A 15,049-nucleotide genomic window follows, 5' to 3' on the forward strand; every position below is an offset into this window, starting at 1 on the left:
TGCTATTTTCGTGCAGCATTCTACAAATAATTTACAGTATCCTTAATAGTATTATGATCTTTCCACTGTATAATTCCAGTTCAACTTTTCAATTCTGTTTTCTTCCCTTTAAAAATGCTAAAGGCTTCTTTGAAGCCTAGCACGTTCACAGATGTCCCAGTATCTACTTGGCATGCAATTTCCCATTTCTGTGGTGTGTCTTTACATGTGGTAGTACTCTACATTTTAGAAACTATTTAAATTGCACTGTATTAATATGTAGGTGTAAAATCTTATCCCTCCTCCCTCTCACTTCTTGATTGATTTCTTAGTATAACACATTTATTTTCTTTCTTCATCTGTGAGCTTTAGCATTAATAATTCCTTTTGACAAAGTCAATGAATATTTTCCCCTGTGCTGGGCATTTTCTGTTATCATGGTATTTTTTTCCGGTAACCAAAGATTTTCCTTTGCACTTTCTCTCCTATTTATGAATTTAATTTTACACTGGTTTTGGTGCATGTACTGTGCATTTATGTACTTTTATACACTAATTTCTGTTATTTATGTTGGATCTAGTTGTTCTCTGCACTCGCTTTGAACAAGAGGCTAAAATACAAACTATTCAGGAAAAAAAAACAACAATTTCTTATTACTTAAATATCTTAACCTTGGGGAGACCTGATGAATTGTTTTTTCAGCATTTAGGACTACACAGTACAGGAAACCAAGGAAAGCTTTTAAGGAATAGACTGTCTCTGTGCGTTGCTCCTAGGCATTATCAAAATTAAGAATAGCAATTAAAATGTAAAAATTTCATCAACCACTTAAAGTTGGGGCAGAACCTTGGTAAGGCTGAAGCACAGTGACTGAATAAAATAAGCACACATCCCTAATTTCCCTAGATTTAACAATGCTGTATGTTGTACTTCCCACTAAAACACTTTTCTGCAGCATTTTGAAACACTGAATTGCAGAATTAGATATCCTATACAAGTGGATTTTGACTTTTATAAAAATATGATATGCAGACTCATGTGGATCAAGCTGATTTCAGAACAACAAGCGTAGCTATTGGAGGGCATGTTCCCAAGTTAAGACTTCATTTGTGTCTGAGTTAAAAATCTTATTTATGAACTATTAAATCTGTGAAATCCAGACCTCGTCATGGTTCCCCTTCTGCTTGTGTCTGACAGCACATCCATAGCAAAAAAATGGAGTGAGACTGGACATGCCCAATTCCCCTCGTATGTGCAGTGTGGATAGCAGATACAACAGGAAACCATGGAGAAGCACAAGTCAGAGATGCAATTTAAAGGACACAAGAGTTTCTTGAATCCCTTTTCCCCATAATTCATTCAAACTGTGAATATCCCCATAAGACAGAACCAAGAAGATACTTGTGGGTTATTTTTATATTATTTTATTTTATGATCTAAAACTGCCCTGAAGAAATAAATAATGCCACTGTTCTTTTAAACAGTTCTGATTGTGCGAATCCTAACGGAAAAGGTTACTTAGAGTTCTTACTAACTGATTAGTTTTCCTTTATATTTTTATAGGTTCTTCATAATGACAACCTAAATTTAGTGCTATGGCTGCTCATAAACCATTAGGAAAAACACAAATATCTTCTTTATAGATGGGAAGGTAGAAGGTCCTGAAAAATAATTCTGGTTTGAATGTGTGAAAGTAAATTTATGTAAATTGCTGTCAGTCATCTAAGTATTCATTTAACTGGCAAAATAACGTTATAAACGGTCTGTAGCCAACAATTCTTCACTTGAAGACATGCAATGAAAATATTTATTCAAAACAGAAAAAGAAAATAACGTAAGGATAAGCATAAGTCTTACCACGCCAATAGAAAAGTAGTTATTGATGATGTTGTAAGGCACTGGGTCTCCTTTCTCATCTTTATCATTGGGTATTACTTCGAATTTCCACCTGTCCAGCAAAATCTCTGAGCTGTTCTCAATGTCTTTCAAGATCTTCATCAAATTCTCACCTTCATAGCCTAGCAAAACATGAAAATGGTTATTTAATCAAATATAATAAAGTTTCATTCAATTTTCTTTTTTTTTTTCCTAGATGACTGGAAAAATGAAAACTATGCACAGAAGACCTGAAAAGGAGGTTTGTGTTTGAAGTATTGACAATTTTCCAGCACCTCTCATTAAAAGGAGTACAAATACAAAGCTGATTTCTGCACTCAGCTAAATTCATGTAAACTTGGATTAACTCTGCAGATTTCACTGGGCATCAGATTTATACTGGAGAAAATAATTTGACGTTCAATATCCGCCAATCTCTTGAATTTTCCAAACAATTGTAGCAGTTATCCAAGAAGCTAAGGTTATGCTTTGCAAAATGTTCTTGCTATGAAATTGATCTTAATACTTAAATTCCTTTGATTTCAAAATTTGTGGAAAAAAGACAATACAGTAGATTTTTCTGATTCAAGTCAGACAAGGTTAAATGCTGTTTACTATTTTTTGTTGATTGTTTCAATGTGGTTAATCATAACGAATCCAAAATTTGAAATCTATAACTGTTAACTTATCAGCAGAACTATAAGAACATTTTTCCATCTTTCAACAACATCTTTTTAAGATTCATCCCACCCCGTATAGAGATCTTACCCACCCACGTCTTCAGGTAATTCACGTCTAGTAGTTCACTACACTGTACACTAAACTCAGTAGAAAACTTATGTATACTCAGGAGTGTGTAAATAATACATAGTATGCATGTGTGCATGCATAAAAAGTATGGGGATTTAGCTAAGTGACATTATCAACTCTGAATACTATTCAGACTAAATGACTTCATAATAGATAACTAAGATCTGTGGAGTCATTCCTTTTTCAATTTAGAAATTCATTTTCATATTCAAGCAAAATGTACTTCCTGGGTCACTAGCAGTTTTAGCAAGTAAAGCCATTGCTGATGTATTTCTTTATGATTGTATAGTATGTTTTTGTTAGCTACTGTTAGTTATGTAACAACACCCTGCACAATTCCATTTGTCTGCATCTTTGAGATCACTCACCAGCAATTTAGTTTCTGGAAGCCCTGTCTCCTCTCCTATCTACGGAAGTTCCAGACAATCTGTGTTACCGCATTATCTACCACAAAGCACCTAGACAAAGAACGATCCGAGCCAGAATATTTTCATACTGTCTTTTTCTACTTTAGTCCAGGTGGAACCATTCGAAATAGAAGGTAAATAAACAGAATGGAAGGACAGGTCCTGATTAATGTAATCAAATGCTCTCACAGCTGACCCTAATTAGAACAGGAGATTGGACTAGCGACTTCCTGTAACCCCTTCCAACCTGAATTATTCTGTGACTCTAATCTATGAACTGTTCAGAAAGTGAAGCAAGGCTGATTTCATTGGCTTTTGGGTTGGTTTCTCTTCTTTTCTTTCCTAACACTATGTGAATAAATAATCACCAGTCATGACAGAGAAAATAAAGGAGGTCCTCAACCGATTTGACAGAACATTATGGTTAACAAAAAGTTCTATAGCATGGAAAATATTGAGAATTTGCTAAAGACTATCTGGTCACAAGGGCAGACATTTGGAAAGGAAACTTGCTATGATGAGACAGAAGGAAGAGCTATCTACAAAGGCTGAGAAGTTCCAATAAACAGCCAAGGTCCAAATACACAACATCTCGATAGGAATGAGCAACTGAAACCTAAACTAGAACTGTGAGACCATAAATTCAAGTGCTTTCACCAGAGACAGTATTGACTAAGACTTGCTTCATGTCTCCTTCAAGTTATCCTGTAATGCAAATTCTGAATGGAAATAAGTTATTGGAGGAACTAAGAGTAAGGCTCCATACATCCAGGAAAGGACGCAAAGGGTATTAAAGGTTTGACTTTTCATATATTCTCCTTCCAGCATTCTTTTGTCTCCTCATTTCCTGATAAATAGCACCACAGCACTTACTGTCTGGAATCCTCTGTAGGAGAAGGGGAGTGCATCAAAGGAACTAGTCTGAGGCTGAGACAAATTTTTCATTTAATATTTATGAATATTAAAAAATACAAAACCACTCCAAACCCATTATTAGCTGTTTTCAGTAAACCTTTCAGAACATCCCAATTAAAATCCATTTAAAAATACTCCCTTTATAAGGTATTGATCAAAGAAATAACGGCAATACAGATGGTAAAAAGCCAACCAAATAGCTATATACTACTCTCATTGCATATTGGAGCCTTTTTGGTGTTAGCAGAAGCTACAAATAACGTATGAAGTGTGATTAAAACCTTTAATATTTATAAAATTGTTCATATAACATTTACAGGCAGCTAATTCCACAAAGAGGAAAGGTGATAACAGTTTTTTACATACATCATAACAAAGAAATCCAAATACTGAGAGTAAACTTTGTTGCGAAATTTATTTTTTTCTTTTTAATTACATAATGCATTGTATTTAAATTTGTGCTTACCTCCTCCCCATCTCAGACACCTTGCTAAGTCATTGCCAGTCCCAAGAGGCAGGATAGCAACTGGAGGATGCTTAATTAAGTTTGCTTTCTCTGTGAATAAAGAAGGAAAAACATAACTAAGAAACAAAAAGATCTAATCATATGGTACTGATGCAGTAACTGTGTTAGGTTTTGCTTCCATGAAAGACAGTGATACGTGTTTTGTGTATGAGACTATGCTGCCTGCTCAGCAATGAGCATTTTACCAAGCCACTCTACTATGCAGCCCCTTCCTCAGGCAACATTCAGTTCTTAATCCTAATTTACTCGACTGCTATCACGAGGACTTTTGCAATCCATAATTGTGCTAAACATTCATAAACAACGATACTCAAGATCTTTCCAAGACTGAACATGTTGTTCTCTCTGTTGCTTTCAGCTCTGCCATTCCCAGCTACAAATACAAAAAAGTTAAGGGCAAGAATAATTAGAAGAATCTTGTACTTTTTCATCTGGGTGACCAAATTTTTGTCTAACTGTGTACTCACTTGGATTCATGTCTACACATGAGCACCATTACCAAGAACTCACTGGAACTAACACCAGGAGTTTGCCCATCAGGAATTAAACCTGCTATTCAAAATGAGCCTTAGTCTATCTGATCAAGTCTCTTAGTCAATATTTTGTATTTAATAAGTAATATTTTGAAATGTAGGTAGTGCCTTTTGACTCTTTACCAGTACTCTTCTAGCATTTCAAGCCAAAGGATTTCTGTTCAAAATCCAGTGGGAAAAACTTTGTCAAGAAATACAGCCTTTCTGAAAGCTGGAAGTGGGGCGGATATCCCCCAGCTATAATATTTAAAATATATAATTTGTCAAATTCCCCATTTAATTGGAAATAGTAGCATGTCTAGCTTAAAAGTTATACTTGAATAGTTAAATGATCAACTCTTTTCTTCATACAATTATGTACAATTATCAGCAACTCTCAGCAGGAGTTTCTATACCCAATGGATGTAGCAGGGACATTTTGTTATTTGTCAATTTCTCTCTTCAATTCTTTAGGAAGACTTAGCGTCTACAATAGAGAATTTAACATTTAATAGAATGAAAATTTAAAAAGTAAAAGTAAGAACCAGCTAGAAAGTGTCTATTTCTCAAAACAGGTTATTTCTTACACTTTGTATGTGCTACTTGTGCCAAAGGACTTTGTTCACTAAAAGACAGCATTCAAAAATCTAATTCCTGCGCCTATGAAACAAATAGATCCTGGATCTGTAAATTATTTCTTAGTTCTGTACCACAAAATTTGTTGCAGAAGACAGTCTTTTATTAAGACAAAATGCAGTCTTTAGTTCAAATCATGCCATTGAAAATAACTGCATAGCATCTTAGACTTCAGGAAAAAAGTGATGACACAATTAACAGCTGCAAAACTTCATCCCTTCTAAGTTTAGGCAATACACTTGTTATTTATGTGCATCGATTTACGATTTTGAAAGCTAGTTGAGAGTTACAATCAATAGCTTGTATTTGCAAAAAGCTCGTTGTTTTCTTTTTTTTTCAAACCAAGACTAAAAATATGCCTTTGTTGTCATCCATTCCTCCATGACACCATTTTTACTTCACACTGAACTTTAAAAGATTTTCTAGTCCACAACTCCCACAAAGCACACACTTTTAAATATTCTTCATCCAAACTTTCTGTTGATTCTTTCGACTTCTCTTCATCTTCTTCCTAATTTCCATTGTCATATGTTCACTTTTTTTTTTCTCTGCAGCCCTTCTTATGCCAAATAAATGATCACATGGTGTGGCAGATATTCTCCCTAATAATCCTGAAGAAGTTTGAGTCTGTAATATCTTGACTTCTGGGCTTTCCTAATGATTTGTACAGAGCACTTTATGGCCAACTGATTAAAAGAACTCCAAAACTGAAATGATGTACATACCGTGCTGCACAGGTATCTACACAGCTGTCAGAACAGTCCTTTTCAAAGGACTGTTATCCCATTATCTCCATTATGGGATAATGGAGCATAAACAAAAATTTGGAAAGCAAATGAGCAAAGGTAAATGGTCTTAAAAGAAACAACTTATATTCAGTTTGGGCAACAGACTTTTAATTTAAATCAAAACAGATTGATTCAAAAGTCTTGATTTCTGGGAATCCAGAGGACTCTGAACACTGGACTTGTCTAGAGATTTTGAATATCCCTTGTAATCTGAATAACTTCAAAAATAATCATGTCCCAAACTAACAAATTTTAAAAAAATAAATTAACAACATCTTGTTTGAAATACCTGTATCCATAAGCTGGTAAATAGGGAAGAGCAGTAAAATGAAAAACATGCGTCAAGAAAAACTGTGTAAACACTATTGATTACCTATGCAATCCAAAATCCAGCCTACTGTTCCATCTCCACCACATGCTAGTACTCTGAACTCAGGAACATCTCGGAAAAAATTTAACCTAAAAACAGCAAATGAAGATATCTATTTAATTAACATAAATGCACTGTGCATTATGCATACATTTTATGGCTTAAGGCATTTCATTTAATAGTAAATGGCAAGTGAACACTTGAAATAATTGTCACCTCTGCTCATGCATTCATTTTTAGACAAAAACAGTCCAACATTGTATTATCTGAAAAATTTAATATTAAATTGTTAATTCAATGGTTATTATGGTACGCTAATAGTAGAATAACTTGGACCTGACTGTTAACCCAAATTTTTGTCTCAGTCCAAATCCTGTTTGAAACTATTACCAGAAAACATTTTCTGTTTACATAGTTGTAAATGGGTATGTAGTCTCTCAAGAGAGAAAAGTCTAAGGTGGATAAATGTATTAGCCACAACATTTCCTTGTGAGGTGCTGGCTATAAAAGCATACGAAAAAAGCATGTTTCTGACAGTACACTAATAGGTAATACGCTGAGCATCTTGTGGTTGATAAAAACAATTTTGCACCATGGTTTGATACAAAATGAGTAAGCATCAGATAGAATGCACTCATTCCATCATCCTACAAACTGTATTTTAAATGTGAAACATCTTGGTAATATTTGTCTGGCTATTTCTGTTTCCATTTCCATCGAGTGCTGGACAGTATCATCATATCATTATCCACTTCATTCAATATCAATGTTCCATAATGCTGAAAAGTGAGGGCATATTAAAACAATTCTAAGTTGCAATATTTTTTAACTTAAAAGTATTTCTTCAGGATAGCTTTTGACACATACTGAAATTAGTCCTTACACATATATTGTGACTAGACAAAAACCTTTCAGTGTGCACGTGTGTGTATGCACAATCAGATATATTCTAGTCATTAGTGCTGTGGACATCTTAATGCATATTCTATATGATAGTGACCAGATCTGATTTCCAGTTTGCAATCTCATAAAAAAGGTGCACAAATTCTTAAATATACAATAACTAGCAAGTGTTTAATTCAAGCTGTTTTCCATATGAAACTTCAATGCTGCACAGAGAATGGTGTCCCTGTCCACAGAAAGTTTTAAAAATTGTTTTAGGCTTCTTGATAAAATCAAGAACAAATGTAAAACTAGAGAGCAACAGAAAGAGCATACAAAAAGGGAAAGCACGGGGGTCAAAAAATGTTATTTAAGATGTAGAAAACAACAGGACAACCTTTTGTTTTATTAGCTTTAGACCAGAATTTCAGGGTTAGCAAGGCTACACAGAATTTAGCCCATCACACTGTTGTCCCACTCCCTCTAATATTCTCTGCTCAGAAGAGTTCTTACACAATTTCAGGTGTCAAGTACAATGTCTGAAAGACGCTTACTCATTCTATATTAAACCCTTCTTTGCCCTTCTCACCTCTTACGTTTTACTTCCCACATCTGCAGGACAAGTGCTATAGGACCTCTTGTGATCCAAAACATCACGTGCCAAATCTGACTGGGTATACTTGGGGAACACATCTTCTAATAAGCACATGTGCTAGAAGACCTTCTGCTGGAAGTCACGTCCTACCACTGAGATATGCCCTGGCCCACAGGTGTGCATCTCTCTCACTTCACCACCCCCGGCAAAGAGACAAGTGCCTCCCATCACCCGCATTCCCACTCTGACCCAATGGGCTGGGGCTGTAGAATGTTAGCAGATCTAATTATATTGCTTCCAGTACTAAGCGTATTTCAGATTAATTTAAATTTGAATTATAGTCCAGAAGTGATGGCAGGGTACTAACTTCTATAAATATTTAAGCATTTCCACCACATGTAACGGATGTCAAAAGAAAGCCTGGAAAAAACAAACAAACAAAAACCAACACCAAAAGTCCAGGGTTGATGCTAGCATTAATCCAGATAGTGAGAACATAGACCTAAACCTCCATCTCCCTTTTTATAAGCAAGTATCCTCACCATATCGAAAATTAATTTTGTTTTGACTGTATAGTAAGTCTTCATCAAAAAAGTGTAACTTTCCAAGAAAGTGGGGGATTGAAGAATGTGACAAAACCATATTGTCAAAAAAAATTTCTCAATAAGCTTCATTCATATTTCCCCTGGAGCATTTTATATTCATACACAATGAATTTTCCAAACATTTTCATAGTATAGCATTAAGTTCATATGACTTTTTCTTTTTATAAATTTAAATATTAAAATGATACATAGATTATATAAATATATCACACAAAAATGCATAAAGTATAATGTACCATACATTGTATATTTGCATATATGAAGATAGTGTATATAAATACACTATAACAAATATAAATATTTATAAAATCAAATTAATTTATAAAATTAAATATAGCTATATAATTATATATGTAAATAAATCTCATTCACTGAATTAGAATGTGCAGCCTACATTAAGAGTTGGTAAGGGAACACGATTTTCTATGTATAAGGTTCCATTCAAACTCAGTAAGCGTTATAATTGTAAAGAAACAACTTGACGGATTTCTTAATAGGACTGAAGGTAAAGCGTAAGTATTGCCTATGAAGACAGCTTTAGTCAATTAGTGTTTTAATAGCACCTGTTACCTCTTAGCCACAGAACATTTTATATGGTTTGGAAAAAAAAAAGTTGGACTAGAAAGTGGTTTGAAATGGAAATTTAAAAAATGGAAGTAATTGTAAAGGCTTTGTGCACTGTCAGACTAAGGCAAAGGACCACAACAGAAAATGTAGTCTTATTTTCTTGAACTGATTTATAAAATTTTACAAGTATTCGAAGTATATATAATAATAATCAAATAACACAAAAATATAAACCAGTACTTACAATGGGTTTATTCCTCAAAAGTTTTATCTCTACTTTTTAACAAATTATTACTATTATTACTAAACAATTTAGACAATTACTTTTTACACAGCACAATGCAGATAAGAATCTTATGACAAGTATGACATTAAGGATAGGTGTTCATTATATCAATAATCTTTACAAAAATTATGTCAACGACCTTGAGAGATAATAAACAGATTATGAGAAACATGTAAATGATACTTCAAAACATGTATTTTATTTGTATCAAATAATTTGTACTACAATTCACACAGAATTATTTAAACAACAACACATAATTTTGACTTTTTTCAATTAAGAAAAATATTGCCGCTAACAAAATTTCCCCTCTTATTTGTGGACATTAGAATAGGTAGACATTCTTTTATATAGATTTTATTTTTGTATACATTATAGTAAAAAGCTTTCCTACATCACTTAACAGAAGTCAGCAGAGCTGGAATGGTACATAAGAACATTAGGCTGGTACAGTCTGTAATCCAAGTTATACCTATTCTTCAGTCACTGGCGAAAAGGCAACAAGAAAGATCAGCAGAACTTCTATTACCACCTTCTACCACAGGACAAACAAAATCTTGATACATTTGGGAATAAAAGATGAAAAGGCACAACTGTAATGATCCACAGGAAGAGAACAAAAATGTATGGCTGCACACTAAGGCCTTAAAAGGGCAGGATATTTGCTAGGTGAATTATTAGATGATTCTGGAAAGTTAACCATTTTTTCTTTCTACTGAGAAAGGTCAATACAACCAATCCCTAAATTTGGATTACAAGAGATTATTACATTCAATTGTATTTCCATCATCAAAATTGACAAGATCATCTAATTCTTGCCTGATGATCAAGTTCTTGTATCATTAAAATGCAGCTTCCCTTTTTTTACGACGTCTTCCAACTTTCCACTTTCAATAAATTTCATAAGCATACACATTCTTCTTAGTCTGTAGTCAACTGTGAACATAGTAAATGGGCTCAGTCATAAGACTGAACTGGAAAACCTATCAATAGAGATCTTCATCTCGATAGTTCCCTTGTATATTGACCTGTTTTAGTCTTCACTAATCTGGTTTCCTATCTGCTGGAAGTAAAACAAGCTACTCAAGGTGTCTGATACCAACCTATTTTAATTTTATTTTGTCAGACACAAGGATCACACACACAAACAATTATTGAGTTTCTGCTGATAAATTAGTAATTTCTACCTGAAACATGGCAACTCTTTCAATTACCTATACTACTCTAATTCAGTTTCTTGTTATCATCTCATCAAATCCATAGAAATGCAGAGAAACTATGAAAAAACCCACCAACAATACAGGACTTAACTGTTTGCTGTCAAATCATCCATTTAATCGATTTATGCACAGATAACACGCACTCCACTCCATCCCTTACTCTTATAGTATGGTTTTAGGAAATCTAGTCCTGCTCAAAGTATTTTAAAACAGAAGCTGGAATGCTTTCCGTTGGGGTGCCTGCACGTGACTTTTTCCCTCATGCCCAGAAGCAGTGCACTACATTGAGATCTCAGGCACCCAGCCACACAAGGTGGCATAACAACAGCACTGTGCGACATTGTTCAGCCAGTTCTTTTCACTTACAGTGGAAGCAAAAATTAAAACTGTCAAGGTGCCCAAGCAAAAAATAATCCACTGATACAGGTATCTCAGGATAGGCATCAGCTAAATGTGAGGTGCATTGCAAATTACCAGTGGATAGAAAAATACTATTTAATTTGGTAAATTTCCACACTGCAGAGAAGATAAAAGTGCAAAAAAAGGAAACATAATATCTGTCTACATTAGAGAAATTTTCTCTTAAATACTCTACACGGCATTAGAGCTAATTCAGCTCTTGTGGCTTAAACGCATGTTTTTCCTCAGAAGCTTTTACAGTTATCCCTGAGTAATTTGGATTCAGTTTTTGGAAAAGGAGAATTACTTAGAAAGAGATGATTAGTAAAATTTGCAAATACTTTTGCCTCATAGCTTCTCAGACAGTATTTATTATACAAAGTACATGAACTTTGCCAATTACTATACTTGCATTTAATTGTAATCAGCTGCAAGACATCAGAAGCTCTGTATTATGATCTACAGAGATACTGTACTAAAAGTTATTTGTTATGACTTACATTTCAAAACTTCTATATTTGCAGTAATAAAGTATGCTGGCCTTAAAGGTATTGGGACAATAATACTGAACCAAAAAATATGTAAAATCATTAATTCATAAAATGTGGCAGAAATAAAATACAGTAATATTATACAAAATTTCTTGAATGGCATGTGTAACTTATCAGTTTGACAATTACAAGTTCACTCGTATAACATTTGCATATCAGAACAGAATTTATGCTGTGTGCGAACGGAAGTGAATGAAAGACAAACGTTCACCCTAAATATTATGAATTCGAAGCAAATTACAGCCTGTTAAATCTTCATTAACAGATTTATGTTGATACAGGACCGATCCGATAGATACCTCACACTTCCAGGTGAATCCTATCATTTAGAAACTCTGTCCACTAGTGGATTCACAATGCTGAGTTTAATCTAGTAATTTCACTAATTTAGATGTCCAACTCACTGCTGATTCTTCTTAAACTAACTGTCCAGAAGAAAGCATCAAGTTCAAAGACAAAGCAACTGCATTGTTGCAATGTTTACGCCTTTATTGTAATGACCTCATTGTAGTCATTTTACTAAGCAAATATATTCCTTGACAAATGGTTATTTACTTGAGCCTATGACTGAAAACTAAAACCAGTTTTTCCTCTTCTAGACTGTCAGGCTGAGCTGGCCATGTAACTGGACAATGTATACAACTCAACCTCATTACAACTCTGAGTTACACTTTTCTGTACACTGTAATGACACTACTCACATAACAGTAATTTCAGTAAATCACTCTAATAAAAAAAGTTTCAATAAATTCAGTTTCTCATTGCAAGAGGCAATATATTCCCCTCCTGGAATAACATTTTAATGTGAAAAAGTTAACTGGTAGATGCATATACGGCAGCTGAAAATATTGCTTATCTAAAGGCAGCTGCCAACTTAAAATCAAAGGCTTGCAAAAAAACTCCATGACAACACATTTAGTAAACAAAAACCCCAGTCCTTCAGTCTGTGATCACATTGGATATTGAGGGACCCCATGAACATAGGGGACGTTTAACTGTCAGGTACACAACACTGAAAACAATGGTCCATATGGTATGCTTCACACTCAAAAATAACATTAATATCATAGAATCATATAATGGTTTAGGTTGGAAGAGACCTTTAAAGATCATCTAGTTTGACCCACCTGCCATGAGGAGGGACATTTTTCATTTGATCTTATCGCTCAGAGCCCTGTCCAACCAAAACTTAAGTTTTCCTTAACTACTGCTTAAGATGTATCCCAACTTATTTTTCAATATAGCATTAGTGTCAGTAGATGGCCCCAAATCATTCTCATACAGGTACTAAACAATAATGATTAGCACCAAACCTATGATCCCTGCAAGAATGAAATTTGCTTTATCTGCATAATTCCCACAAGATGGATAGCAGCCTTGCAGATTTGAGAGAGATGTATGCAATCACAAGAAGACATACAGAAGCATTTGTGGGAAGAGTGAATCAATATATGCTGGGTAGTGGGTAAAGATGCTGGATGTTATACATTCAGAAGTAACTTAACTGTGACAGCCAAAAGATTATCTTGGGGTGACTGAAAAAGAGAACCAGTTCAAGAATGCGAGAAGACCAAACTAGTAAGCAAGCTAAAGGATGAGCCAGAGGCTTTTAAAATGGATTTCACACAAATCATAGAATCATTTTGGTTGGAAGACACCCGCAAAATCATAAAATTCAACCATAACCTAACACTAAACCATGTCCCTAAGAGCCTCATCTATACATCTTTTAAACACCTCCAGGGACAGCAACTCAACCACTCTCCCTGGCAGCCTGTTCTACTGCTTTACAATGCTTTCTGTGAAAAAAAAAAAATTCCCAATATCCAATCTGAACCTTCCCTGGTGCAACTTGAGGGCATTTCCTCTTGTCCTATTACTTGCTACTTGGGAGAAGAGACCAACACCCCCCATGCTACAACCTCCTTTCAGGTAGTTGTAGAGAGTGATAAGGTCTCTCCTCAGCTTCCGTTTCTATAGGCTAAACAGCTCCAGATTCCTCAGCCACTCCTCATGAGACCTGTGCTCTAGATCCTTCACCAGCTTCTTTGCATTCCTTGGACATGCTCCACCACTCAAATGTCTTTCTTGTAGTGAGGGGCCCAAAACTTAACACAGTATTTGAGGTGCGGCCTCTCCAGTGCCAAGTACAGTAGCATGATCACTTCGCTTGTCCTGCTGGCCACACTATTCTTCTTGCACGCCAGGATGCTATTGGCCTTTTTGGGCACACTGCCGGCTCATGTTCAGCCGGCAGTCGACCAACATCCCCAAGTCCTCTTCTGCCAAGCAGCTTTCCAGCCACTCTTCCCCAAGCCTGTAGCGCTGCCTGCGGTTGTTGTGACACAAGTGCAGGACCTGGCATGTGGCCTTGTTAAACCTCATATGATCGGCCTTGGCCCATTGATCCAGCTGGTCCAGATCCCTCTGTATGGCCTTAGTGCCCTCCAGCAGATCAACACTCCCACCCAACTTGGTGTTGTCCGCAAACTTACTGAGGGTACACTCGATCCCCTTGTCCACATCATTGATAAAGAGATAAAACAGAACTGACTCCAGTGCTGAGCCCTGGGGAACACCACTCATGACTGGCCGCCAACTGGATTTGACTGTGTTCACCACAACTCTTTGGGCAGGGCCATCCGGCCAGTTTATTACCCTGTGAAGAGTACATCCATTCAAGCCATGTATAGCCAGTTTCTCCAGGAGAATGCTGTGGGAAACAGTGTCAAAGCTTTACTGAAGTCTAAGTAGACAATACCCACAGCCTTTCCCTCACCCACTAAGCAGGTCACCTTGTCATAGAAGGAGATCAGGTTGGTCAAACAGGACCTGCCTTTCACAAACCCATGCTGACTGGGCCTGATTAATTTGTTGTCTCATATGTGCTACGTGATAGCACTCAAGATGATCTGTTCCATGACCTTCCCAGGCACTGAGGTCAGACTGACAGGCCTGTAGTTCCCCGGGTCCTCCTTCGGCCCTTCTTGCAGATGGGTGTCACATTTGCCAACTTCCAGTCAACTGGGAGCTCCCTGGTCAGCCAGGACTGCTGATAAATAATTGGAAGTGGCTCGGTGATGACCTCGGCCAGCTCCGTCAGTACTCTTGGATGATCTCATCTGG

At 35.8% G+C, this 15,049-nt stretch overlaps 1 protein-coding gene across 7 annotated transcripts in view; it reads right to left on the minus strand.

Moving 5' to 3' along the window:
• Positions 1 to 15,049, minus strand: part of DGKB (diacylglycerol kinase beta) — a 320,219-nt gene that overhangs the window by 193,815 nt on the left and 111,355 nt on the right. For all 7 annotated transcript variants that reach the window (XM_065627599.1, XM_065627600.1, XM_065627602.1 and 4 more), the window contains 3 exons: positions 6,822 to 6,907; positions 4,453 to 4,542; positions 1,837 to 1,997 (listed from right to left, as the gene is read on the minus strand). In XM_065627599.1, coding sequence (XP_065483671.1) covers positions 1,837 to 1,997; positions 4,453 to 4,542; positions 6,822 to 6,907 — 337 coding nt within the window. The remainder of the gene's footprint in view (positions 1 to 1,836; positions 1,998 to 4,452; positions 4,543 to 6,821; positions 6,908 to 15,049) is intronic.

The sequence above is a fragment of the Caloenas nicobarica genome, chromosome 2 (genome assembly GCF_036013445.1).
Source record: "Caloenas nicobarica isolate bCalNic1 chromosome 2, bCalNic1.hap1, whole genome shotgun sequence".
Lineage (NCBI taxonomy): Eukaryota > Metazoa > Chordata > Aves > Columbiformes > Columbidae > Caloenas > Caloenas nicobarica.